The sequence below is a fragment of the Vulpes vulpes genome, chromosome 2 (genome assembly GCF_048418805.1).
Source record: "Vulpes vulpes isolate BD-2025 chromosome 2, VulVul3, whole genome shotgun sequence".
Taxonomy (NCBI): Eukaryota; Metazoa; Chordata; class Mammalia; order Carnivora; family Canidae; genus Vulpes; species Vulpes vulpes.
Window position 1 is genome coordinate 78,427,982 of NC_132781.1, and position 25,392 is coordinate 78,453,373.

Genomic DNA, 25,392 nt, shown 5'->3' on the forward strand with positions numbered 1-25,392 from the left:
GAATACTCTGTGTCTTGAGCCCAGGTTCTCATTACAGAATTAATCTTTTGTTGATTTTTATTTTTTTACATTAAAAGCTATCTCCATATTTGTACTTTACTTACAGAAGGCTGACACTTTCAGAGTGGGATAATATCACTTTCTTTTACTGCCAGGATTATATATTTTTTTTCTGGGACTTTATCACTGAGTACTATTGTGTAACTGTTCCAATAATGGCATTCCTGATATTAGAATTAAATTTGAATAATTGCTTTATGACCATATTAATGGTGGGATGAAAAATGGGATTTTTCAGAATGTAGCCAAAATCTATTCACACCCAGCACTAGTCTGTGACTAAATTTCTCTGTTACTCTGAGGAGCACAATATAGTCTCTGAGGAATTCCCCAGAGTTTGGCTTTGCATTTATAATTTAGAATTTTCTTTGTTTTAAGGATTCCCATGCTTTAAAAAAATGTTAGGCTTCACATGGAAGAAGCCACAGGTCCTCAGAGCCTACATTTAATACAAAGATTACTGTGAGTGTTTTTAATTTAATTGTTTCAGCAGCTCCCAACATAATTTTTAACTTAGGAGAAGAGCTGTGAGCATTTAGGTACTTGGCATTATTGAGCTTTCTCCTTGCATTTACTTAGAACAGTGTTTCTAAACTTTGTTAATTGGAGAGCTACTTGACATCATTCTTTGAATTGAATGACAATTCTTAATTTTTTTCAAATAATTTCAAGCATCCAAAAAAGTTGCAAGAATAGTATAAGAAATATTTTTCCTCCTTGAATCATTGAAAATAATTTGCCTATCTCCATCACCTCCATACTTTAGCATGTAATCTTTCAAAGAAATATTCTCCAATGTATCACATCATGAAATTAACACTGATACATCACTACTATCTGATATACAAGTTTTGCCACTTATCTCAATATCCTTCATAAAAACAAAGGGATATTGGTTAGAATCACACATTGCATTTGTTTGCTATGTCTCTTTCGTCTCTTTTAACCTATAACAGTTCCTGCATCTTTCCTTGACATTCGTGACCTTAAAACTTTTGAAGAGTACAGACCAGTTATCTTGTCAAATGCCCTTCAGTTCAGATTTGCCTCATGTGTCCTCATGATTCGATTCAGATTATACATTTTTGGCAAGAATATCAAACCAGTAATGCTCTGTTCTCTTCATTGCATCCTACCAGGTAGCACACAATTTAACCTTGTCCACTCATGGTGATAACTTTGATCACTTGATTAAAGGAGACATTTTGAGATTATGTAAATATGCTTTTCCTCATCAAACTAACCCAGTGGCTTTAGCATCTATCAGTATTTCCTGGCTGAATTATTTCCAATTGTCCGTTCCTTTTGGAGTATGTTCCAGACACTTATACTTGTAATCCCTTCATTTTGTTTTTCTTTTTTTTTAAAAGGACTTTTTATTCATGAGAGATACAGAGAGAGAGAGGCAGAGACAGAGGCAGAGGGAGAAGCGGGGTCCCCATGAGGAGCCCTATGTGGGCTTGATCCTGGACCCCAGGATCACGCTCTGAGCACTCAACTGCTGAGCCCCCCAGGTGTCCCTCATTTAGGGTTTTTATTCTGAATTCCTGTTTCCTTTTCTAACAGGATAGTTTTGGCTGCCAAAATCTAGAAGAAAACCTGAAGATTCCTTTTTACTCTATTCCTTAAGCATGAAGCTTTGTGAAGTGGTTCCCAAATTTTTGGATTTCATGGAACAGAGAAATTAAACAACATAGAACTTTCTACTCTTTATTAGTCAAATGAGGTCCTTTAGTTTTGTCATACATCACACACACCACATTATTTATCTGAGAATATTGGAAATACTTTAAATCAAATAATTTAGCTTTATGAGAAGTTACCTCATCCTTGTAAGTAAAAATAATGTGTTGCTATGCAAATGCAACTTCAAAATAAATCCTCTTTTGTACCCCTAAAGAGATGGCAGCCACTAAACCCCTCTTGGGAAAATAACTAGTATTATATGTCCTGCTCTCCTCAGAGTTGCATTCCTATTAACACTTTAATGCTGTTCTGTATTTCTAAGGTGTCAAGGGAGGTAGGAATTATATGTGAATTAAGATGGTAAATAATAGAAGTAACATAAATTCACATTTCACCTGAACCACAATTTAAAGCAAAATCAGTGAGGATAAAACATAAAAAAAAGAATAAAACATGACTATGCTAATATTAACAAATCGAGTTTTCCCAATTTAGTATATTTGAAGCTTCACACCTATGTATGTATAGATAAAATGGTGTCACTCGTGGTGAGTAGGGTAATAAATACCAGAATCACTGTATCATATAGAATAAAAGGTTATGCTCATTTTGATATGACCCTTCTTCATGGAGTGGTGTGAGGGAAGGGATAAAGTGACCAGATGAGTTTGCTTCTAAGAGCATCTATAAAACTGTCACTAACTCTTTATCTTAGAATTTCTTGCCACATGAAAGAATCCTTAACTTTCCTGTTCATAGTTTAAAATCCTCATAGTGATGGGTACCTGAGTGGCTCGGTTGCTTAAGCATTGAACTCTTGATTTCTGCTTAAGTCGTGATCTCAGGGTTATGGGATCAAACTCTGTATGGGGTTCCACACTCAATGCAGAGTCCACTTGAAGTTCTCTCTCTCTCTCTCTCTCTCTCTCTCTTTGCCACTCCCTGTGCTCACTCTCTCTCGAAATAAATTTAAAAAATTAAAAAAATTACTAAAAAAAATAAAAATAAAACGCTCATGTTGAGTTCATCTGTTTATGCATTAGAAATCCATATGAAAAACAATTGTTTCTATGGATTATTGTTTGCTATGAAGAAATTTTGAATAAGTTTGTTTTGATTATGGTATTATCAGTAATGAGCTGATAGAGATACAAATAAAAAAAGTTTATCTGTACTGATATGAATGAAGTTCAGTTACCCCCACTTATTTTATACAATGATTAAGCAATTTATATGTTATGTTCTGGTCCATTCCTTCCTCTGCCCTTCCATTATGGTTTTTATATATTTATTTATTTTTGACATTGGTGTTTAAATACTGTTTTCCAATTTTGTGGGATTGAAAATTTTTTTTTAATTTTAATCATCTGGTGCTCATCATGACAAGTGCACTCTTAGTCCCCATCATTTCTGGTCCATTTTTTAAAGAGGTTCCACATGCCTCTTGGAGTGCTGAATGAAGGACAAAATGATGAACTAGAGTATTCCTTGGAAAGAGATGAAACTTTGATTATATATCAGTTGGAGATTGTTCTTTTATTATTCTGAACACTAGAAAGCTTGTGTGCATTGTTTATCGTGGGATTAAACAACGTTTTATCGGGATCCCTGGGTGGCGCAGCGGTTTAGCGCCTGTCTTTGGCCCAGGGCGCGATCCTGGAGACCCGGGATCGAATCCCACGTCGGGCTCCCGGTGCATGGAGCCTGCTTCTCCCTCTGCCTGTGTCTCTGCCTCTCTCTCTCTCTCTCTCTGTGTGACTATCATAAATGAATAAAAATTAAAAAAAATATTAAAAAAAAACAACAACGTTTTATCTTGGATTTTATTTAATTTCCTTAACACGTGGTTGTGATTTCTGTACTATTAAAAACATTCCAGGGATGCCTGGGTGGCTCAGCGGTTGAGCGTCTGCCTTCATTCCAGGGCGTGATCCTGGAGACCCAGGATCCAGTCCCACATCAGGCTCCCTGCATGGAGCCTGCTTCTCCCTCTGCCTATGTCTCTGCTTGCCTCTCTCTGTGTCTCTCATAAATAAATAAATAAAATCTTAAAAAAAAATAAAGACTTTCCAATACATTTATTCTCTGGAACCAATCACACACAGATAGATTTTCTATTAGCTGTGGATTGATACAGAGGACTATGGATTTTTTAGGACATTTGTTTTTGAATACCAAACCAAAAGTATATAAGTCACAGTAAGATTATTATGTTAGTGAAAAATTTATAAGAGATAATACACTTATTCATGCTTTTAAAATGACAGGTTTTTCCTCGGAACAATGAAAACTAAATTTGTATGGTGCTATATTCTCGTTGAGCAAATAATGAAAATCACTTTTCTGTAGTATAAGAGATATATGGTATCAATGAAACTTGACGGGTAGATACCAGTGACTTGTTCCAAGTATGAGCTGCCTTAGGGTTTGTGTTTTTTCCACTTCATCCCTCAAATGTACTCCAAGGTGATATTTGGGTTAAACATTTTAAAAATCATCTTAGCTTTTTCAATAATGTGTTTGATAGTTTTGAGAATATTCTTTAACAAATGTTACAGCAGATACAAATGCTCACTAAAACAGTCTCCTCCTTTCAGCTGTTAAAGCAGGAGGGACTGTTTCTGTTGCTGTGATTTTTTTTTTTTTTTTTTTTGGTGTCCTTGAACAGCTTCTGTGCAGTTTTTATTTTCTAGTCACTATTGTGGCATAGCTGCTTTTCCAGCAAAACCTCAGGACCTTGAACAAGGTACTTAATGGCTCATAGTCACAGTTTTCTTCTCTGTAAAAGTTAAGCACACTGGGTGATTTCTAAGAAACCTTTGATTTGAATTCCTTTTACTTTATGATTTCCATGTGCTGTGTTCAGAAAATGAAGTCCAGAACAGGAATTACATGAGGACAGTGGCTTTATGTCTGTTTTGTTCACTGTTGGATCCTCTTTACCCAAGATTAGGGCTTCTGCATAGTGGGAACTCATACTTCTTGATAAAATGAACGAAACCCAATGTAAGAACCACTAGTAAGAAGAAATAGATGAATTATATTTCTTTTTTTTGATGAATTATATTTTCATTAAAGTTAAATTTTATCTTCATACTCTGAAAGCATTATAGTTTTAGAGTCTAGTTGGGGTTATTTTTGTAAGACTGGCACTATATTTATATATATATCTTCTTATTCAGCAGTGTAAGAGTATATCTGATTCTAACCCTTCCCTGGTAAAATTCTTTAATGGCTCTCCATTGCCCTCTGGATAAAAACTATCACTTTTAACTTGTTTTAGAAAGCCTTCTCAGATCTCCTCCCTGCTAACTTTTAGACTTCAACTTCTCTATCTTTTCCTGTTACTTCCTTCCCGACCTTCCTATATATGCTCACACTCTTGGCTGCAGCTACACTAGACTTCTTTCAAATCTTCAGACTGATGCTGACTCCCTTTGGTCATTCTACATATTGCTCTTTCTTTTGCCTCACCCCCATTTTTATCTTTGCTTCCATTGATAGTAGTTTTATTTCCTATACCAGCTCATAATATATTATCTTAAAATTACTAGTTTAATATCTACTTCTCCAACCAGACTTTGGAAGCTTGCTAAGAGAAGGCCTGCACCTGACTTGTTCACCCTTGTACACTGTTGTAGTTCTAGTGCCTGGCACAGTTTATGGCCCATGGGGTGTTAGTGGTCTGAGTGCACTGCCATCCATGGGCCCAGGATGCTGTCATTCTGATAAAACCAGAATGCTGCTGTTCTTAATACCTGTGTCTACTCCCAATTCATGAAAACAAATTCTCTTTAATAAATATAATTTGATTTAGTGACAAGTGTTATAAATAGAATAAAATATGGCAAGTGGGATCTAGAATAAGAAGTACAGGGCAGCACGGGTGGCCCAGCAGTTTAGCGTCACCTTCAGCCCAGGGGCTGCCTGGAGGCCAGGGATCGAGTCCCATGTCAGGCTCCTTGCATGGAGCCTGCTTCTTCCTCTGCCTATGTCTCTGCCTCACTCTCTGTGTGTCTCTCATGAATGAATAAATAAAACCTTAAAAAAAGAAAGTGCCACATTCGTAGGGTACCTGGCTGGCTCAGTTAGTGGAGCAGGTGACTCTTGATCTCAGAGTTTGAGCCCCATGTTGAGTGTGAAGATTATTTAAAAATAAAATCTTAAATAAAAAAGGTGCCACATTAGCTAGAGTGGTCAAGGAGTGAACCCTTGAGTGGTATCTAGAACAGAACTAGCATTTGGTAGTTATGCAATAAATGTTTGTTGAATGAATGAGACCTTATTAGTAAACATCTGGAAGAAGAGGGTTTTAGGCAAAGGAATAGCAAATACAAAGGCCCTGAGTTAGGAATACACTTTGACCCATTGAAGGGACTGAAATCAGGCCAGTGTGACAGACTAATGGATGAAGTTGAGGAGGTAAGAGATGAATTTGTACATAGATAAGGAACTTAGATTTTAGTGTAATGGTTGTGGGAAGCATGGAAGGGTTTTGAGAAGGAGAATGATATGTTCTGATAGTTTTAGGAAGTCCAGCCATCCTCAGTTCTTGCCTGAATTATGTAGTAGCCTCTCATCGAGAATTCAGGTCCATTCTCTACAGTGAGTGATCTTTTTAATGCAATGTGATCAGGTCAGTCTGTTGCTGAGGATTCATCAATTGTCCTTGGAAGAAACTCTGCAATCCTAATGTAGGTTATCAGGCCTTGGGTAAGATTTGACATAAACTGAGGACAGTGGCATACAAAATCTTTATACTCCATTCGTATGTCTCATTTCCTCAAAAAGGTCTCAAATTCTCTTTCAGGACTCCTGACCATATGTTGCTCCTGCCTGGACTGCTCTCACTCCATTCTTTAACTGGCCAACACCTATTCCTCTTTTGGGGTTCACTGTCACATCTTCAGCCACGCCTTGACTGCCACACTTCCGCACTCAGACCACGTTAGGTGTTGCACTCTTCCAGAGCGCCCATTCTCTGCTTTGTCACCTCTGTGGGAGCATGCTCGGTTCCAGCTTCCCTGCTAGATTGCTAGCTCCATGAGGGCAGGGCCCACTTGCAGCTCTGGTTGGCCCACAGAGAGGGCTTCTATGTGGAAAGAAGGAATGGATGAAGGACTGCTTTCCAGTACCAAGGGTCTACCTCATATATTTTTCTGTGTTTGTTTTCTCTCCTATTGAGATGAAGGTTAACGACGGGTAATTTTGTTAAATATGAGGTAATTGTTTAAAAAAGTAGTCAAGAGGAAAGATGACTGTTGAAAGCTCTGTGAGTAATTTAATGGACAAACCTACCTTCAGAGCTCATTAAATTCACCACTGATGGAAACCATTATTCCCTGCTGTGGAGAACTGTGACTCAAATTGCTCTATGTTTAAAATTAGTTGATAATCTTTGTTGTTGTTGTAGCTGTTATCATTGTATTCCTGTTAGAATACTGTGACTGTTACTGCAAATCCTGTGAGTGAGCATAACTTCCCATGCACGCCGTGAAGAAGCCAATTCTCTTGAGTTTAGTCACAAGATAATGGTGTGCATTCATATTTCACCCTTAGTCTCCTAATTGCATGCCTTCCATTTGACTGAAGTAGCACCATGATTCAACATTCAGCCATCTCTTAAAAATTAATTCTGTCCTCTTTATATTTTATTTGGTGATGACTATTTCCTGTTAGGTTCTAGCAGGCTGCATTTGACATTTTGTGCATGCCAAACCAAGGCAGCTTCTAAGATTTCATTTATAGTTGAGTAATTCTGGTGAATAAAGAGCCAAGAATTGACTGAAGAGAACATATCTTCATGTACAGAACATATCTTTATGACACTTAGAAAAGCTAAATCTAGCAAGTTATTATTATGTGTATATTGCTGGCTTCTAGTCTTCTTCAAACATCACAATTTGGCATAATAGTTTAATTTTTAAGATAGTACAAGATACAAGATAATCAGCTGATCATAAAAGAGCATACATTTTGCATATATTTGACATTTTATGTAGTTACTGACAATATTGGAACTAATTAAATTTCATAGTCATAGAATGGATTTTTTTCATAGGACAAATATCCTGCCTTGTATTGTATATTTCAAGGAATCTATTGAAAAAATTTTTTTTCTAGTAGCTATAATGAAATGAAATTAATCTTATTGGAAAACTTGACTTTAAAAACAGAGAAAAGGGTAGAAATTGTTTAATAAATTCTGCAAGCTGTTGGCAATGTTATTTCATTAACATTTTATTACTATCACTGGATTTGAGAAAAAGAAAATAATTTTAATAAAATAAATAACAGCATAGAATATTTACCCATCTTTAACTGAGTGTCACAAAGTTAATCAGATTGATACCTGTGGAGATGCTTGGGTGGCTTAGTCTGTTAAGTGGCTGATTCTGGATTTTGGCTCAGGTCATGATCTCACAGTCCTGAGATGGAGCCCTACATGGGTCTCCATGCTCAGTGGGGAGTTTGCTTGAGGATTCTCTCTCTCCCTCTAACCCCTGCTCATACTCTCCTACTCTCCTTCTCTCTCTCAAATCAATCAATCAGTCTTTTAAAAAATCTTAAAAAAAAAAAAAGTTACCTGTGAACTTGGAGAACCAGGGCTTAAAAGAAACTATATATATTTCTAGTTAGAAGTCCAAGGAAACTCAGACATTAGCATTCTAGTTCAAGCCTTTTATTTTACAGAATGGTGTGGAATCATGCATGGTTAGTAAATGGATTTTGGAGTTCACAGGGACCTGGGTTCAACTCTACTTATTGGTTATGTGATTTGGGCAAGATATTTCATCTCTTTAAGAATCAGCTTTCTCTCTCACAGAGGAAGACATAGACATGGCCAACATGCACATGAGAAAATGCTCTGCATCACTTGCCATCAGGGAAATACAAATCAAAACCACAATGAGATCCCACCTCACCCCAGTGAGAATGGGGAACATTAACAAGGCAGGAAACCACAAATGTTGGAGAGGATGCGGAGAAAAGGGAACCCTCTTACACTGTTGGTGGGAATGTGAACTGGTGCAGCCACTCTGGAAAACTGTGTGGAGGTTCCTCAAAGACTTAAAAATAGACCTGCCCTACAACCCAGCAATTGCACTGTTGGGGATTTACCCCAAAGATTCAGATGCAATGAAACGCCGGGACACCTGCACCCCGATGTTTCTAGCAGCAATGTCCACAATAGCCAAACTGTGGAAGGAGCCTCGGTGTCCATCGAAAGATGATGGATAAAGAAGATGTGGTTTATGTATACAATGGAATATTACTCAGCCATTAGAAACGACAAATACCCACCATTTGCTTCGAGGTGGATGGAACTGGAAGGTATTATGCTGAGTGCAGTAAGTCAATCGGAGAAGGACAAACATTGTATGTTCTCATTCATTTGGGGAATATAAATAATAGTGAAAGGGAATATAAGAGAAGGGAGAAGAAACGTGTGGGAAATATCAGGAAGGGAGACAGAACATAAAGACTCCTAACTCTGGGAAACGAACTAGGGGTGATGGAAGGGGAGGGGGGCTGGGGGTGGGGGTGAATGGGTGACAGGCACTGAGGATGAGCACTGGGTGTTATTCTGTATGTTGGTAAATTGAACACCATAAAAAAATAAATTTATTATTAAAAAAAAAATCAAGCTTTCTCATTAATGAAATGAGGCAATGGTACTTATCCTGGAGGGTTGTTATTCAATAAGTATTGCCTATGACATAGTAAGTTCTCAACAAATGAAAAAAAAAGAACAATTAATTGAATTACTCAAGGTCACTGAAGCAGCCCATAGCTCTTTGAGGGTAGCCCCAAGCTCTAAACCTTGCTTCCTTTCTTATTGACAATGAATGTTGGGCAAGTGGCTTCCTGTTGTCTCAGTCTTATTAGTGGTCAAATAGCTAGAAGCCATTTCTTCTTCTCTCTTTCCTAAGGAGAAAATAAATGGTAAATAAGAGCTAGATTGTAAGTAATACTTCAGGACCATTTAGACTGTAGGTATTTGTCTGTCTGTTTCTTCTTTCTTTCTTTCTTTCTTTCTTTCTTTCTTTCTTTCTTTCTTTCTTTTTTCTTTTCTTTTCTTTTCTTTTCTTTTCTTTTCTTTTCTTTTCTTTTCTTTTCTTTTCTTTCTTTCTTTCTTTCTTTCTTTCTTTCTTTCTTTCTTTCTTTCTTTCTTTTCTTCTTTCTTTCTTGAGAAAGAGCATGGACAGGGGGAAAGGTTGAGGGAGGACTTCCCGCTGAGCTGGGAGCCCGATGGAGGCTCCATCCCAGGACCCTGGGGTCATGATGTGAGCCAAAGGCAGACACTTAACCATCTGAGCCACCCAGGTGCCCCAGTTTTTGCCTTTTCAGTTATATAAATGATATTTATGCAGAATGATTTAAAATTCAGCAAAGTCATGGAGGGAAACATTTAAAGAAAATGGAATAAAAGTGGAAAATGACAGGCATTGTGTAGCAAAGTGACTGTCAGTGGCTGTGGGTGACCTACAAGGGAAGTAATGTAATTTTTTTTTCATTTTCTTCATTTTTTAAATTTAAATTAAATTGATTAACATAGTGTATTATTAGTTTCAGAGGTAGAGGTCAGTGATTCATCAGTTGCATATAACACCCAGTGCCCTCCTAATATCCGTCACCCAGTTATCCCTTCACCCTCTCCCCTCCAGCAACCCTCACTTTGTTTCCTATGGTTAAGAGTATCTCATGGTTTGTCTCCATCTCTGATTTCATCCTTTTTATTTTTCTCTTCCTTTCCTTATGATCCTCTGTTTTGTTACTTAAATTCCACATATGTGTGAAATCATATAATTATCTTTCTCTGATTGATTTCACTTAGCATAATACTTTCTAGTTCCATCCACGTTGTGGCAAATGGTAAGATTTTATTTCTTTGATGGCTGAGTAGTATCCCATCGTATATATACCACATCTTCTTTATTCTTTCATCTGTAGATGAACACCTGGGCTCCTCCCATAGTTTGGCTCCTGTGGACATTATTGCTATAAACGTTGGGGTGCAGGTGCCCCTTCGGATCACTATGTTTGTATCTTTTGGATAAATCCCTATTGGTACAATTGCTGGGCTATAGGGTAGCTCTATTTTCAAATTTTTGAGGAACCTTCATGCTGTTCTCCAGAGTGACTACACCAGCTTGCATTCCCACCAACAGTGTAAGAGGGTTCCTCTTTCTCCACATCCTCACCAACATCTGTGATTTCCTAACTGGTTAATTTTAGCCATTCTGACCAGTGTGAAGTGGTATCTCACTGTGGTTTTGATTTGTATTTTCCTGATACGGAGTGATGTTGAACATTTTTTTCATGTGTCTGTTGGCTGTTTGTGTGTCTTCTTTGGAGAAATGTCTGTTCATGTCTTCTACCCATTTCTTGACTGGATTTTTTGGTTTTTGAGTGTTGAGTTTGATAAGTTCGTTATAGATCTTGGATACTCGCCCTTTATCTGATAAGACATTTGCAAATATCTTCTCCCATTCTGTTGGTTGTCTTTGGTTTTGCCAGCTATTTCCTTTGCTGGTGAAAAGGTTTTTATCCTAATAGTTCATTTTTGCCTTTGTTTTCCTTGCATTTGAAGACATGTCTAGCAGGAAGTTGCTGCAGCTGAGGACAAAGAGTTTGCTGCCTTTAGGATTCTCCTCTAGGATTTTGATGGATTCTTGTCTCACATTTAGGTCTCTCATTCATATTGAGTCTATTTTTGTGTATAGTGTAAGAAAATAGCCCAGTTTCACTCTTCTAAATGTGGCCGTCCAATTTTCCCAACACCATTTGTTGAAGAGATGGTCTTTTTTTCCATTGGATATTCTTTCCTGCTTTGTCAAAGATGAGTTAACCATAGAGTTGAGGGTCCATTTCTGGATTCTCTATTCTGTTCCACTGATCTATGTGTTTTTGTGCCAGTATCTTACTGTGTTGATGATTACAGCTTTGTAGTACAGCTGGAAGTCTGGAATTGTGATGCCTCCAGGTTTCATTTTCTTTTTCAAGATTGCTTTGGCTATTTGGGGTCTTTTCTGGTTCCATACAAATTTTAGGATTGTTTGTTCCAGCTCTGTGAAAAATGTTCATGGTATTTTGATAGGGATTGCATTGAATGTACAGATTGCTCTAGGTAACACAGACATTTTTTTTGGTATATTTTTTCATTGGAGTTCAATTTACCAACATATAGTATAACACCCAGTGCTCATCCTGTCAAATGCCCCCCTCAGTGCCTGTCACCCAGTCACCCCCACCCCCCACCCACCTCCCTTTCCACTACCCCTTATTCATTTCCCAGAGTTAGGAGTCTCTCATGTTCTGTCTCCCTCACTGATATTTCCTACTTATTTTCTCTCCTTTCCCCTTTATTCCCTTTCACTTTTTTTTATATTCCCTGAATGAATGAGACCATATAATGTTTGTCCTTCTCTGATTGACTTACTTCACTCAGCATAATACCTTCCAGTTTCATCCATGTTGAAACAAATGGTGGGTATTTGTCGTTTCTAATGGCTGAGGAATATTCCATTGTATACATAAACCACGTCTTCTTTATCCATTCATCTTTCGATGGACACTGAGGCTCCTTCCACAGTTTGGCTATCCTGGCCATTGCTCCTCTGAACAGTGGGGTGCAGGTGTCCTGCCGTTTCACTGCATCTGTATCTTTGGCGTAATCCTCAGCAGTGCAGCTGCTGGGTCCTAGGGCAGGTCTATTTTTAACTCTTTGAGGAACCTCCACACAGTATTCCAGAGTGGCTGCACCAGTTCACATTCTCACCAAGAGTGTAGGAGGGTTCCCCTTTCTCCACATCCTCTCCAACATTTGTTTCCTGTCTTGTTAATGTTCCCCATTCTCACTGGTGTGAGGTGGTATCTCATTGTGGTTTTGATTTGTATTTCCCTGATGGCCAGGGATGTGGAGCATTTTCTCATGTGCTTGTTGGCCATGTCTATGTCTCCTTTGGTGAAATTTCTGTTCATGTCTTTTGCCCATTTCATGATTGGATTGTTTGTTTCTTTGCTGTTGAGTTTGATAAGTTCTTTATAGATCTTGGATACTAGCCCTTTATCTGATATGTCATTTGCAAATATCTTCTCCCATTCTGTAGGTTGGCTTTTAGTTCTGTTGACTGTTTCTTTTGCTGTGCAGAAGCTTTTGATCTTGATTAGGTCCCAGTAGTTCATTTTTGCTTTTGTTTCCCTTGCCTTCATAGATGTATCTTGCAAGAAGTTGCTGTGGCCAAGTTCAAAAAGGGTGTTGCCTGTGTTCTCCCCTAGGATTTTGATGGATTCTTGTCTTACATTTAGATCTTTCATCCATTTTGAGTGTATCTTTGTATACGGTGTAAGAGAATGGATCAGTTTCATTCTTCTGCACGTGGCTGATAAGTTTTCCCATCACCATTTATGAAGAGACTGTCTTTTTTCCAGCGGATAGTGTTTCCTGCTTTGTCGAATATTACTTGACCATAGAGCTGAGGGCCCATTTCTGGGTTCTCTATTCTTTTGCATTGATCTATGTGTCTGTTTTTGTGCCTGTACTACACTGTCTTGACGATCACAGCTTTGTAGTACAACTTGAAATCCGGCATTATGATGCCCCCGGCTCTGGTTTTCTTTTCCAATATTCCTCTGGCTATTTGGGGTCTTTTCTGATTCTACACAGATCTTAAGATGATTTGTTCCAACTGTCTGTAGAAAGTCCATGGTATTGATAGGGATTGCATTAAATGTGTGAATTGTCCTGGGTGACATTGACATTTTCACAATATTAATTCTTCCAATCCATGAGCATGGAATATTTTTCCATCTCTTTGCATCCTCCTCCTGTTCTTTCAAAGAGTAACACAGACATTTTAACAGTATTTGTTCTTCCAATCCATGAGCATGGAACATTTTTCCATTTTTTTGTGTCTTCCTCAATTTCTTTCATGAGTGTTCTCTAGCTTTCAGAGTATAGATCCTTTGCCTCTTTGTTTAGGTTTATTCTTAGGTATCTTATGGTTTTTGGTGCAATTATATATGGGATTGGTTCCTTGATTTTTCTTTCTTCTGTCTCATTGTGTATAGAAATGCAACTGACTTCTATGCATTGAGTTTATGTTCTGCCACTTTGCTGAATTACTGTATGATTTCTAGCAATTTTGGGGTGGAGTCTTTTGTATTTTCCACATAGCATATCATGTCCTTTACAAAGAGTGAGAGTTTGACCTCTTCTTTGCCAATTCGTATTCCTTTTTGCTGTTATGATTGCTACTACTAGACTACTAGTAGTATGTTGACAACAGTGATGAGAGTGGACATTCCTGTTGTGTTCTTGGCCTTAGAGGAAAAGCTTTCAGTTTTTCCCCATTGAGAATGATATTCATTGTGGCCTTTTCATATATGGCTTTTTTGATATTGAGGTATGTTCCCTCTATCCCTACACTCTGAAGAGTTTTAATGAAGAAAGGATGCTATATTTTGTCAAATGCTTTTTCATCATCTATTGAGAGAATCATATGGTTCTTGTCCTTTCTTTTATTAATGTGGTGTATTGCATTGATTGATTTGCAGATGTCTTTTGATTAGAGCATTTTGCACTTTTACATTTGAGTAACTATTGAAAGATATAAACTTAGTGCCATTGTATTACCTATAAATTCACTCTTTCTGTATATTGTCTCCTTTCTTTTATGGTCTGTTACTTTCGGGATGTCTATTCCCCTAAAGCATCCCCTTTAATAGTTCTTGCAGGGCTAGTTTAGTGATCACAAATTATTTTGTTTTCTTTTTGTCCTGGAAGCTCTTTATCTCTCCTTCTTTATGAATGACAGCTTTCCTGGATAAAGTATTCTTGGCTGCATATTTTTCTCATTTAGCACCCTGAATATATCATATGAGTCCTTTCTTGGCCTGACAGGTCTCTTGGATAGGTCTGTTGCCAGTCTTATGTTTCTACCTTTATAGGTTAAGGACCTCTTATCCCTGAGCTGCTTTCAGGATTTTCTCTTTGTTTCTGAAATTTGTAAGCTTAACTATTATATATTGAAGTGGTGATCTATTTGTATTGACTTTGGGGGGGGGGGTTCTCTGTGCCTCCTGTTGAATGCTTGTTTACTTCTCCAATTTGGGGATATTTTCAGCTATAATTTTCTCCAGTATACCTTCTACTCTACCCTCCCACCCCTGTTTCCTCTTCTTCTGGGATCCCAATTATTCTAATATTGTTTCACTTTATGATATTACTTATCTCTTGAATTCTCCCCTTGTGATCCTGTAGTGGTTTATCTCTCTTTTTCCCCAGCTTCTTTATTCTCCATCATTTTGTCTTCTCTATCATTAATTGTCTTTTCTGTCTCATTTATCCCTAGCAGTTCGCCTCCATTAAAAAAAGTTATTTATTTATTTATTTATTCATTCATTCATGAGAGACACAGAGAGGCAGAGACACAGGCATAGGTAGAAGCAGGCTCCCTTTGGGGAGCCCGATGTGGAACTTGATCCCAGGACCCTGGGATCACAACCTGAGCCAAAGGCAGATATTCAACCACTGAGTCACCCAGGTGCCCAAGAGCCTCCATTTTTGATTGCATCTCATTAATAGCCTTTTTTATTTCAACCTGATTAGGTTTTAAGTTCTTTTATGTCTCCGGTAAGGGATTCTCTAGTGTCCCCATGCTTTTTTTTTCAAGCCCAAGTAGTATGTAATCATTATGCTGAACTCTAGTTCTGTCATCCTACATATATCCATTCTGATTAGGTCCTTGGCAGTCAGTACTGCTTCTTGTTCTCTTTTTTCAGGGGAATTTTTCTGTCTTGTCATTCTGTTGAGGGAAGAATAGATGAATGAGAGAACAAAATACTAAAACAACAACAAGGATTCTAGAGAATTATATACTAAACAAATCAGAAGAGATAAAATAATAAAATTTTAAAAAAGAAAAGAAGAATATCAGACAGGTGAACAGAATAGAGCAATACATTTGGTTCTGGGTGTATTTTGGTCTGTTAGAAGAAACTACATCCCAAAATTGTAAAAAAAAAGAAAAACACATGTATGTGTATACATATACACATATATACATACACACATATATGTATAGACATATATATGTTTCAGATATGTGAAAAACATGTATGTATATATGATATATACACATGTATGTATATATATTTACACAATATATATACAAAAATTAAATACAATGAAAGGATAGAATGTAAGTGTAAAAACAAAAATTAAAAGACATAAAGAGTTGATAAATTAGTTGAAGAGGAAAAAGAAAAAAATTAAAATTGAAAGACTAAATAATCATGAGAAAACAATCTTGAATTCTATATACTATTTTTCCCTAGCCCTGGAGTGAGTTTTGCAGTTCTGTGTGATCAGTAGACCTAGTCTTAGCAGGATCCTCTAGGTGATCCTCTGAGGGAGGGGCCTGTTGTATAGATTCTCAAGTATCTTTGCCCCAGGCGGAACTGTACCATCCTTGCCACGAGGCCAGGCTAACTAATCTGGTCTGGATTGTTCTACTGTGGCTTTTGTTCCCTGAAGGTTTTCTGTGGCTGATTCAGTTTGTATCATTATGAATTCAGCATTATGTATTGTTGACCTTTTTATGTTACAAAATGAAGCTCCTGGGAGTGTTTATCCACACATGTATGCAAATATTTGGAAAAGAGTAATATAGTTCCAAAACAGGCTTCCTTCAATGTCTTATGAGAAAATTTTGACCTTTGATTTTTTTTCTTACTACTACCACTGCTGCAGCTACTGCGATGTCTATGGAGTACTTAGTATGTGCCAGGCATTGTTATAGGTGCCCTAGACATATTAGCACAGTCAATTTTCGTAGTAATTTGCTGACTATGTATGATTATCATCCCCGACTTAACAGAGGAGGAAACAAGTACAGAGAGGTTAGGTAACTCTCCTGAGCTAATGAGTACAGAACCAGACCCTTTATTGTTTGGCTCCAGAATGCATGCTTCTACAGTACTGCCTACTACCACTCTATTACACTGGCCCTGTTGCGATAGCACTCTGTATATTGCTTATTCCCTCATCAGGAAAACAGAAAATTTGCACAGTTGGAAAGGATAAATAATTGAATTAAATACACTGTTAACGATTATAGTGTGTGGATTTAAATTAACTTCTTCTGACTTATAAAATTTGACATCTGGAATTGATTTCATGTGAAGTTTCAATAGTGTCCAATGTCTATTGGATCACTCTTATGAGCCCCACTAGAGAAAGGCAGTGATGAACTCCCACACTCAACTCAGATGCTGATATAGGGGTAAGCGTGTAAACCACCACACAACAGTAACAGTGTGACTTGGAGAAGAAATGCGTGCAGGATACAGCAGACCTGCCAGTAAGTACAGTTGGATCTTCTTTAGAGCCAGTCATTCAGAGAGCCAGAATTAGTTCATGTGTGTTAACTTGGTAAACTTAAAATGATTGTGGATGATGTGTGGGTCAGTTTGATGTGTTTAGGAAACTGTGTTGTTCAGGAAGAAACATTAGGAACTGTCACACATATCTAGACAATCAGAATTGTTTATAGTCACAAAATAATTTTCAAGGAAACATGCCCTGACTCTGCATCAGTGTTAGAGATCATGGAAACCTTATGTATTTCTTGTAAAATGTTTCAACAGAAAAGAGCCAGAGAGTACAAGCCCTAAGTGATGTTAGGGAATATAAGGAAATCAGGATTGTATGAGAAACACTGCTCAGTGTAATTAAGTGAAAGTACCTGAATATATTACAATCCTTTGAACACATTGAATTTTGAGACAATATCATTCATAGCCATGAGTCACAGCCATCACAACAAACATATCTACTTACATTTTTTGTGAATCAGGAAAGTGCTTTGTATGCATTATCACAGTTAACCCTTACAACAGCCCTGTGAGGTAATCACTGCTGTTCCCTCTGTCTCACCCATGGGAAAATGGAGGAAAACAGAGTTAGTTACGTGTGCAAGGTTATACAACTAGCAAGCATTATTCATTTACTTTTTCAGTATTTGTTGGGTATACTTACCAGGGCCCTGGTACTATTCTAGGGAGTCAGGACTTAGCAATGAGTAAAACAAACTTTCGTGGAAGGACCTTACCTTCTGTGAGGGAGGTAGACAACAATAGATCAACTTGGAAACCTATGATCAGTCAGATGGTATTAAAGATTATATAGAACAGTGAAGCCCAGGAAAGAGGAGAAGGTAAGGTGCTGGAATGGGCTGTTGTTACTTCTTTATACAGGATAGCCAGGGGGACCTCTCTGATAAGGCAACGTTTCAGCAGACACTGGAGGAGAGAGAGGGATACATGTAGAGGAAGAGCATTCCTGGCAAAGGAGGGGAAGAGGTGCCTGTACTTGGAGTGTCTGAGGAAGATCAGAGAGGCTGTTCAGTTGCTATGGGTGAAGGGAAGAATGGTCAGAATTTGAACCCAGATTTCATCTGACCCCAAAGCCCACATTTTAACCACTACAGTAATCTAATGGGGCAACCACAGTATTACATAACCCACTGTGATTTTGGAGACACTCTGTATTAGCAAAATGCTTGCTCTCACAGAAAAGAGGAGGGCAGTGAAGGTCTACTCTAGAAGTTGTGTGTAGAGTCAAGAATATGTGAGAAATCCCTGTGGTTTGGGGAGAAGTGCTTTGGAGAACAAAAGTAGGGCACAATTATGGACCATAAGTTTGGAAATCTGGAAGTATACCTCCCCTGCTCAGATTACTTCTTTATTGTCTTTATTGTGGTTCTTTATTGTCTTCAGAGTTTTGGGGAAATTATGTAGCTTTCCCAAAGACCCATATGAAATTGATCTAGTTTTGAGTGATGATAAAGACCATTTTCATTACTGCTAAGCTATGCTGCTCTTTTCAGAATGTGAAAGCCATTGCATAGTCCTTGGTTTCCTGTCACCTACAGAATGATAAGCCTTGGCAGGGAGGGCAGGGCCCTACGTAGAGTCGCTCCTTCTTTCCCCTTTGCCCTTATTTCTATTGCCTGTCTTCTTGCATCCTGGCATGGAGCAAAACAATACTCCTTAGTTCCATGTGCATAGGACTTTGTACTGAAATGACATTCTTCCTCTTATTTTGTGCACAAGATTTTATATCCTCCTTGAAGACTATACTGTTTTCCCTCCTAGACTGAGTTACAATTTTTTGCCTTCGCTGCTTTGAGAGCTTACACATCTCTATACTTGCTCATCATTTCCAGTGGAAATCATTCTGAGTCCCTGCCTTCCTAGCCAGGATTAGAGCCCTTGGTCTGCGCTATCAGAAAAATCCAAGGAAGCATGGATATGCCTCTTATCACATTTTGGGGCAATTATTTTTCTGCCTCTTCTTTTGGGCTCTGTCATTGAGAGCTTATGCATCATTTTTAGCTCTATGGCAACCAACTGAGAAGAACACTTGGCATATAGTTATCAGTTCATTTCATTTAAACCTAGAATATTAGATGCTGAGTTCTAATGATGACAGTTTTGTTCAGAGCAAAATAAGTAGAACATGTTGAGCAGTGATGTTAATTCACTCAGAAAAAAATAGATGGTAATAAAAATAGTACTACTTAATGAAAGATTATTTTGTGCCAGATATAAAATTCATTGCTGAAACACATTATTCCATTATTCTAAATGAAATTCAAACTTGAAAGGTATACCTTATTAGGTATAACTTTTAAGCTAAATTAATGTCGTATTAGATAGAACTTTTAAAACTAAATTAAAAAAAAATGCATTCATTTTCAAACTCTTGCAAACTGGATAGTAGGAGGTGTTAGTGGGGCTTTAAGTGGAGGGAAAATGTCCTTAGAAAGGGACAGTTGTCATCTTTGTTTTTTTATACTCGGTTTTTAAAGCGTTACCACAAATGTGTATACTTGGCTACATGCAGAGATCTTCCGGAAGGAACACTGTACTCATTTATAATTTGAACATGGCATGGTGGGTGAGACAGAGGGCTGTTGGAAAAGTGAGCCCAGATGAAACCTTGCATAATGCAGCGCTTCGTGCTGGATCAACGGTTAATTGTGAAGGCTTCAGAAGTGCCATCCTTACAACCTAAGGCCCAAAGTGGGCTGCTTAAGGCCATGGTTGCTTTGCCTAATTCCTGACTTTCATTCAGTAGAAAACCCATTCATTAGGAATTCTATTGAGTAGTTTTGGAACAGGAATGCTCATTGCTGTTTGCTTTGTGTTTCCCAGACAAGTATGCTCTCTCAAACTGATATGCTTATAATCACTGCTAAATCATTTTTAGACATGTTTTTAATTTTGGCTTACAAACCATTTATATGTTACTCTAGCAATGTTGAATTATAGTCTGAAATATTTTTAAATGAAAATCCTCAAAGCAATTTATCATACACTTTTCTAATACTTCTCATAGCACAATGTAGCTTTTCTTCCCCGTTTCTGGGAGGAGGGCTTGATTTTCTTATCTCCTTAATTTCTCAAAATTTTGCACTGATTAAAATGGATTAGATATTCTTTATTTAATCCTAAGACTTAAAGCCTATCAGTAGGAAAGGTTACATTAGTTCTCAGAAAGGATATTTAAGAAATTGTTTTGCTTTCAACTCTTTTCGTTATCCAGTAGAAATTTATTCTAAAGCTCTTTTGTGGTTTTATTGCAGTGACACAGCTGCCAAAGCTCTGTGGGAAGCCTTACTGAGCACCAAGCATAAAGAGGCAGTGATGGAAGTCCGGAGACATCTAGTGGAAGCAGCAAGCAGAGAAAACCTGCCAATCAAAATGAGTATGGGTAAGTATATCCTCTTCTAGGACAGACAGTGATCACAGGCTCTGGGGAACTTGACTTAAGCTTCTCTAAACTATGGGCCAGTCTGGCCATTATGTCATCTCAGTGAAAGTATTGAAGACATTTGTAAGCTGTTGAGAGAGTAGGCAAGGAGTATGGACACACAGCCCTCAGGGTTCAGGAGTGACCCTCCTTTCTTAGACTCAACTTTGGGAACTCCTTGCTTACAAAGAGTAACATATTTAGTTTTTTTATTTGATCTGGAGCTATCAAAATTCGGCTGGACCACCTCCTCTTCATTCTGTTCCATTCCTACTCCGCTCCTTGCCCCCACCTACTTATTGTGGATATGAAGGGTCTTTCATTAGTTTGACTTGAGTCAACTATTGTGCTGACAAAACAATTGAGTGGACAGACATGTTCTGACCCGGCCCTTCACTCTTAGCGTAGTCTGCTAATTGTCTACTCACACAAGTGCTGTCTCTTCTTTAACCAGGGTGTTACATACTACATCTTTCTCATTTCTCAGGCTTTTTTTTTTCCACTTTCACTTTTGTCTTCAGTATTAGAAGAATCTGGCTGCAATAGAATTTGAGTTTTAAATGGCTTTTTTTCTTTTGGCTGAAAAAAATCAGAGGACTCGTGTTTTGGTTTTAGAAAAGGAATCTGATGTTTTACTTATTTTTAAAATTAAATAGTTTTCTTAACATGGAAATATTTAAATATGGACTTGAATCTGGTTAATAGGTAGAATTTAATTCTGAAACTTTCAGAAGTTTATTTCTTTAAAAATAAAAATTTTCTCTTACCATCTTACTGGATGGGAAAGTTTTTCTTTGCTGAGATTTGTAGCCCAAGTTCTTGATTATTTATAAGTATAAAAATCAAACTATCAAGATGAAATAGAAGAATGAAATTTTAAAAGTAAAAGAATGGGTGAATATAGAAGGGGAAAAAGTTATAGGATCATGATAAAAAAATATCATGACTCTGAGTGTGTAAGGTGACTATATACAAGGGCTTTAAGGAGCATAATGATGATAGAAAAGTAAAAGTAACTAGCATTTATTGAGTCAGGTTTTCATCTCTTTCCATGTGTTAATCTCATTTAATCCTTAGAGTAATTCTGCAAAATAAGGACCATTAATATCCCATTTTTCAGAGAAGGAAACTGGTATTGAGAAAAATTAAGTTGCCATTTAGCTGATAAGGGGTAGGACTACAATTCACATTTAGACATTCTGATGTGAGAGAGTATACTTTATTTATAAAATCATCCTATTTCCATATAACCAATGCCAGAAATCCTATGTGTTGTTTTGGAGTAGAAAGAAAGTGCTTCTTTGAGACTATCCTGGAGTTTAACTATTAATTCTCCCTGCCCTCCTTCCCTCCCCCCCTTCTCTCTCCCTTTTTCTGTCCTCAAGTCTAGATACACATTGATAAGTGTGTTTACTGTATAGAGTTCCTTATCCATGATCATGTTGAAACAAGAACAGGTTCATATTGTGAATCAAGAAAAGTAGGATTGCACAAAGGTTTTGGTGATAAGGTTGATTTATATTGCATTTCAATGATGTAACCTTATGATGCTATCATAGAGCCTAAGTCAATTTTGATTGCTCAATATAGGACTCTTGAAAGATCAACATACTTTACTCTTCTAAAGGACTGTATCTTTTAAATAATATCAAAGCCAGCAATAAATTTTTTAAAAAGACTGGCAACCCTATGAGGAATTCAAACTTAAAGTTTGAGTTTTCGTTGACCAAAGGGGAGGAAAAAGCCTCAGATGTAATGAGTTGCATTATTCCAAAACTCCAGACATGGGGGAGAAAAAAGTAGAAAAGATACAGACAGTTGTTAGCAAACTTTGATTGTAAGAAGAACTGAAAACATTGGCCCAAATCACACTTTATCCATGTGTCAACTATAATTTGGTAAAAGCTGAACAGTGCGGCTCCCCGTTTCTGTTTCATATCACTAGTCAGAATTTCTGGTGTGTCTCATTTTCATATACTAACAGATATATAACCATGAACAGTAAGAAAAAGATCTGGAGTTTAAACATAATAAAACATTGGTATTTGAAAATTCCTTATCATATAGCTTATCATAAAAAAAAATCATACTCTGGTGTCTTAGCTGGCTGGAATGCATTTTCTAGCACCATTCAAAACTATGAAATATGCTTTAAACTATGTACCATTCTCCCAATCCCTACTGTAATTCTTCTGAAGTATAAATTTTTCTGTGACAGAGGCTTCTAGAACTTTTGGGACATTAAGCAAATTTTAATTTGAGATTGAGGATTCTCTTATACCTAAATTCACTGAGATGGACCTCTAATTGAAACCTCAGATTTTAAATATAAAATTTCTCAGTACAAGGTAAACTCATATTAAAACATTTGAATACCAATAGAAATTAACATTCTGTGAAAGGAAAAAAGTTTAATTACTAAAACAAAGAAAATTCATTTTATCATTTTACATATAAACATATGCCATCTTTCCAAGAGCTTGTTATTAAATTCTCAGTTAGCTAAATATATGTGTTCCAGAAAAGTGATTTTTAAAACGTTGTAAACTGAATTGCATTTTCCCCACTGGCTTTCAAGATGAAAAATGTATCTTGAAAGTACAAAAGAAATAGACTCTGAGAAAGCCGTTTGTTTGGATTCAAAATGTCCATTTACAAAAGAAATAAGTACAAGATGCCTGTCTGAATTCCGACATTTTACACAGATTCTGTTTCTCTGGAGTACTTCTGTGGTTGGAGGGTCTTCACCAATTTGTCCTATTGCTCTCTGCAGAGTGGACAAACTGTCCAGTGTTTAATGGGTGGCAGGAAGATCATATTGGAGCTGAAGGAAAACAGATCCCAATGACCTCATTCTTTCTTTTGTAGGCCAGATTTCTTGAGAAAGTATTCTTTGCCTGATACCCCGTTTCTTCATTATTTCCTTACTTATTAATCTAGTGCAGTCTGACTTCTGACACTTTTTTACTGAAAAGTCTGCCAGACCACTAAATACAAGTTTTTTTTTTCTCAGTTCTCATCCTTCTTAACTTCTTTGCAGCATTCACCTCTAGACTCATGTGCATGTGTGTTCTGTGATTGTGATGGGGTGCAAAGCCAGCTATGTCTGGTTCTGTCACCAAAGAGCCAAACTTCCATTTCTCTATTCACAAAAATAGGGAAAATATCTATTTCCTGGAATATGGAAGGAGAAAGAAAGCTCTGAGCAGAGTGAAGGTCCTGATGAAGCAGACTGGGATTGGTATGCTATGGGCGTCGAAGCAGAAGTCTGGGAGAATGAATCTACATGGGAAACCAGGTTGTATGAAGGTAGTTTGACGAGAGGGAAGTCAAAGCAAGTGAACCGAGTTCAGTAATGTCCCCCTTTCTTTCTGGGAAATATGCTTACTCATTTTTTTCCAATTCACTTGTCCTTTTCTAGTCTTCATGCTGAGTATCTCCTTTTTTGATGATGTGTTCTTCCCTTATGCAGAATTCCAAATAGTTTTCCCATTTTCAGCTTAGGTACGATCACATTGTTACCTTGTCCCTTGTACCTTGGGGGAGTCTGTTCACCCCCACCCCCAAATCACCTTGCTTGTACTTGGGATTTCTAAGCTTCTCTCATCACTTCTATAGAAAGATCTTTTGAGCTACATTTCCAGATGATAATCTGATCCATTACATGGAGATATGTCTTACTCTCCGAGTTCTGGGCACTGTAGTGTCTGCTTCATATATGTACTATTAATGGGATGAGTTCTTTCAACCATTTGTGAAAAGACAAGCCTTTTCCACCTTGACCATTGCAATCGCCTCTAGTTTGGAGCTACAGACAGAGTCCTAGTCGTTAATGTCCCTCCTAAAATGTAATGTCTAGAGCTGAAGAATGCTGTCTTGGTTGTCACCTCTTTTTTGGATTCTATGCTTCTAATGAAGCTCCAAATGAGATTAGTGATTTTTTGCTTCCCACCAGTGCCACATTTACTATCATCTCCTCTTTTACCACTTCATAATACTGGCTTTAAAAAAACAGCAATAAGTCAAAACACTCTACAGTTTTACTCAATATATACTTTTCAACATCATTGAGAATACTCTGTTTCCTTTACTGGTGCTTGAGTTCATCCAACTGGATCAACTGGATAACAACTACATTTTTATTACATTTGTATCTTTTGTCTTCATTTTGGAGGATTTTTTAAAATCTGGGATTAAGGGGAGCATGTGTGTATATACAACTGTGTGTGTGAGTGTGTGTGTGTGAGGGAATTGTCAAACTGCGAAAAGGATAGGTTAAAACCCAATAAAATCCGCATACATGTGATATATGGTAATTTTTCAAGGATGAGAAAATCTGGATGCCTCATAGGACACACGCTGATTATGAACTCTCACACTTCCTTGTCTCCATATAGAAGCTGTTACCACAATTTGGAGCGTGGGGAAGGGAATTTGATTTTACTCTAACAGAGTTTTGCATCGTTAATTTCATGCAATCCTTTCCACGATCTTATAAATTTGGTACATTTTTAAATTCCCATTTCACAGACAAGGAGAAATGAGACCCAAGAAAAGTGAAGTTTCTTTTCCAGGATGCCTGTGTCAGTTGTGAAGTTATTGTCTCTCAGATCTAACCTCACCCTTCCACTCTGTAAGGCTATGGCTGGGACTCTGCAGACCGCATTTCTGCTCTCCTGCTGGCTCCATTGCTAGAGGAAGATGGCAAGGCTGGCAGGGAAGGAGCCTCCTGTGGACTTCCCTTCTGTTTGAGGGTCAGGGCAGCACTACTGCACCCCAGCAGCGGCAGGGCTGTCCTCTCTGCACCTCTCCCACCCAGGCAG

The 25,392-nt window shown here is 37.6% G+C and overlaps 1 protein-coding gene across 4 annotated transcripts in view; it reads left to right on the plus strand.

Moving 5' to 3' along the window:
* The window catches only part of SCFD2 (sec1 family domain containing 2), a 434,949-nt gene that overhangs the window by 49,193 nt on the left and 360,364 nt on the right, over positions 1 to 25,392 (plus strand). Inside the window, exon 3 of one of the 4 annotated variants that reach the window (XM_026016505.2) lies at positions 20,403 to 20,530. The exons of the other annotated variants lie outside the window; for them this stretch is intronic. Within the exon in view, the coding sequence (XP_025872290.1) occupies positions 20,403 to 20,530 (128 nt within the window). The remainder of the gene's footprint in view (positions 1 to 20,402; positions 20,531 to 25,392) is intronic. 4 annotated transcript variants of the gene reach the window in all.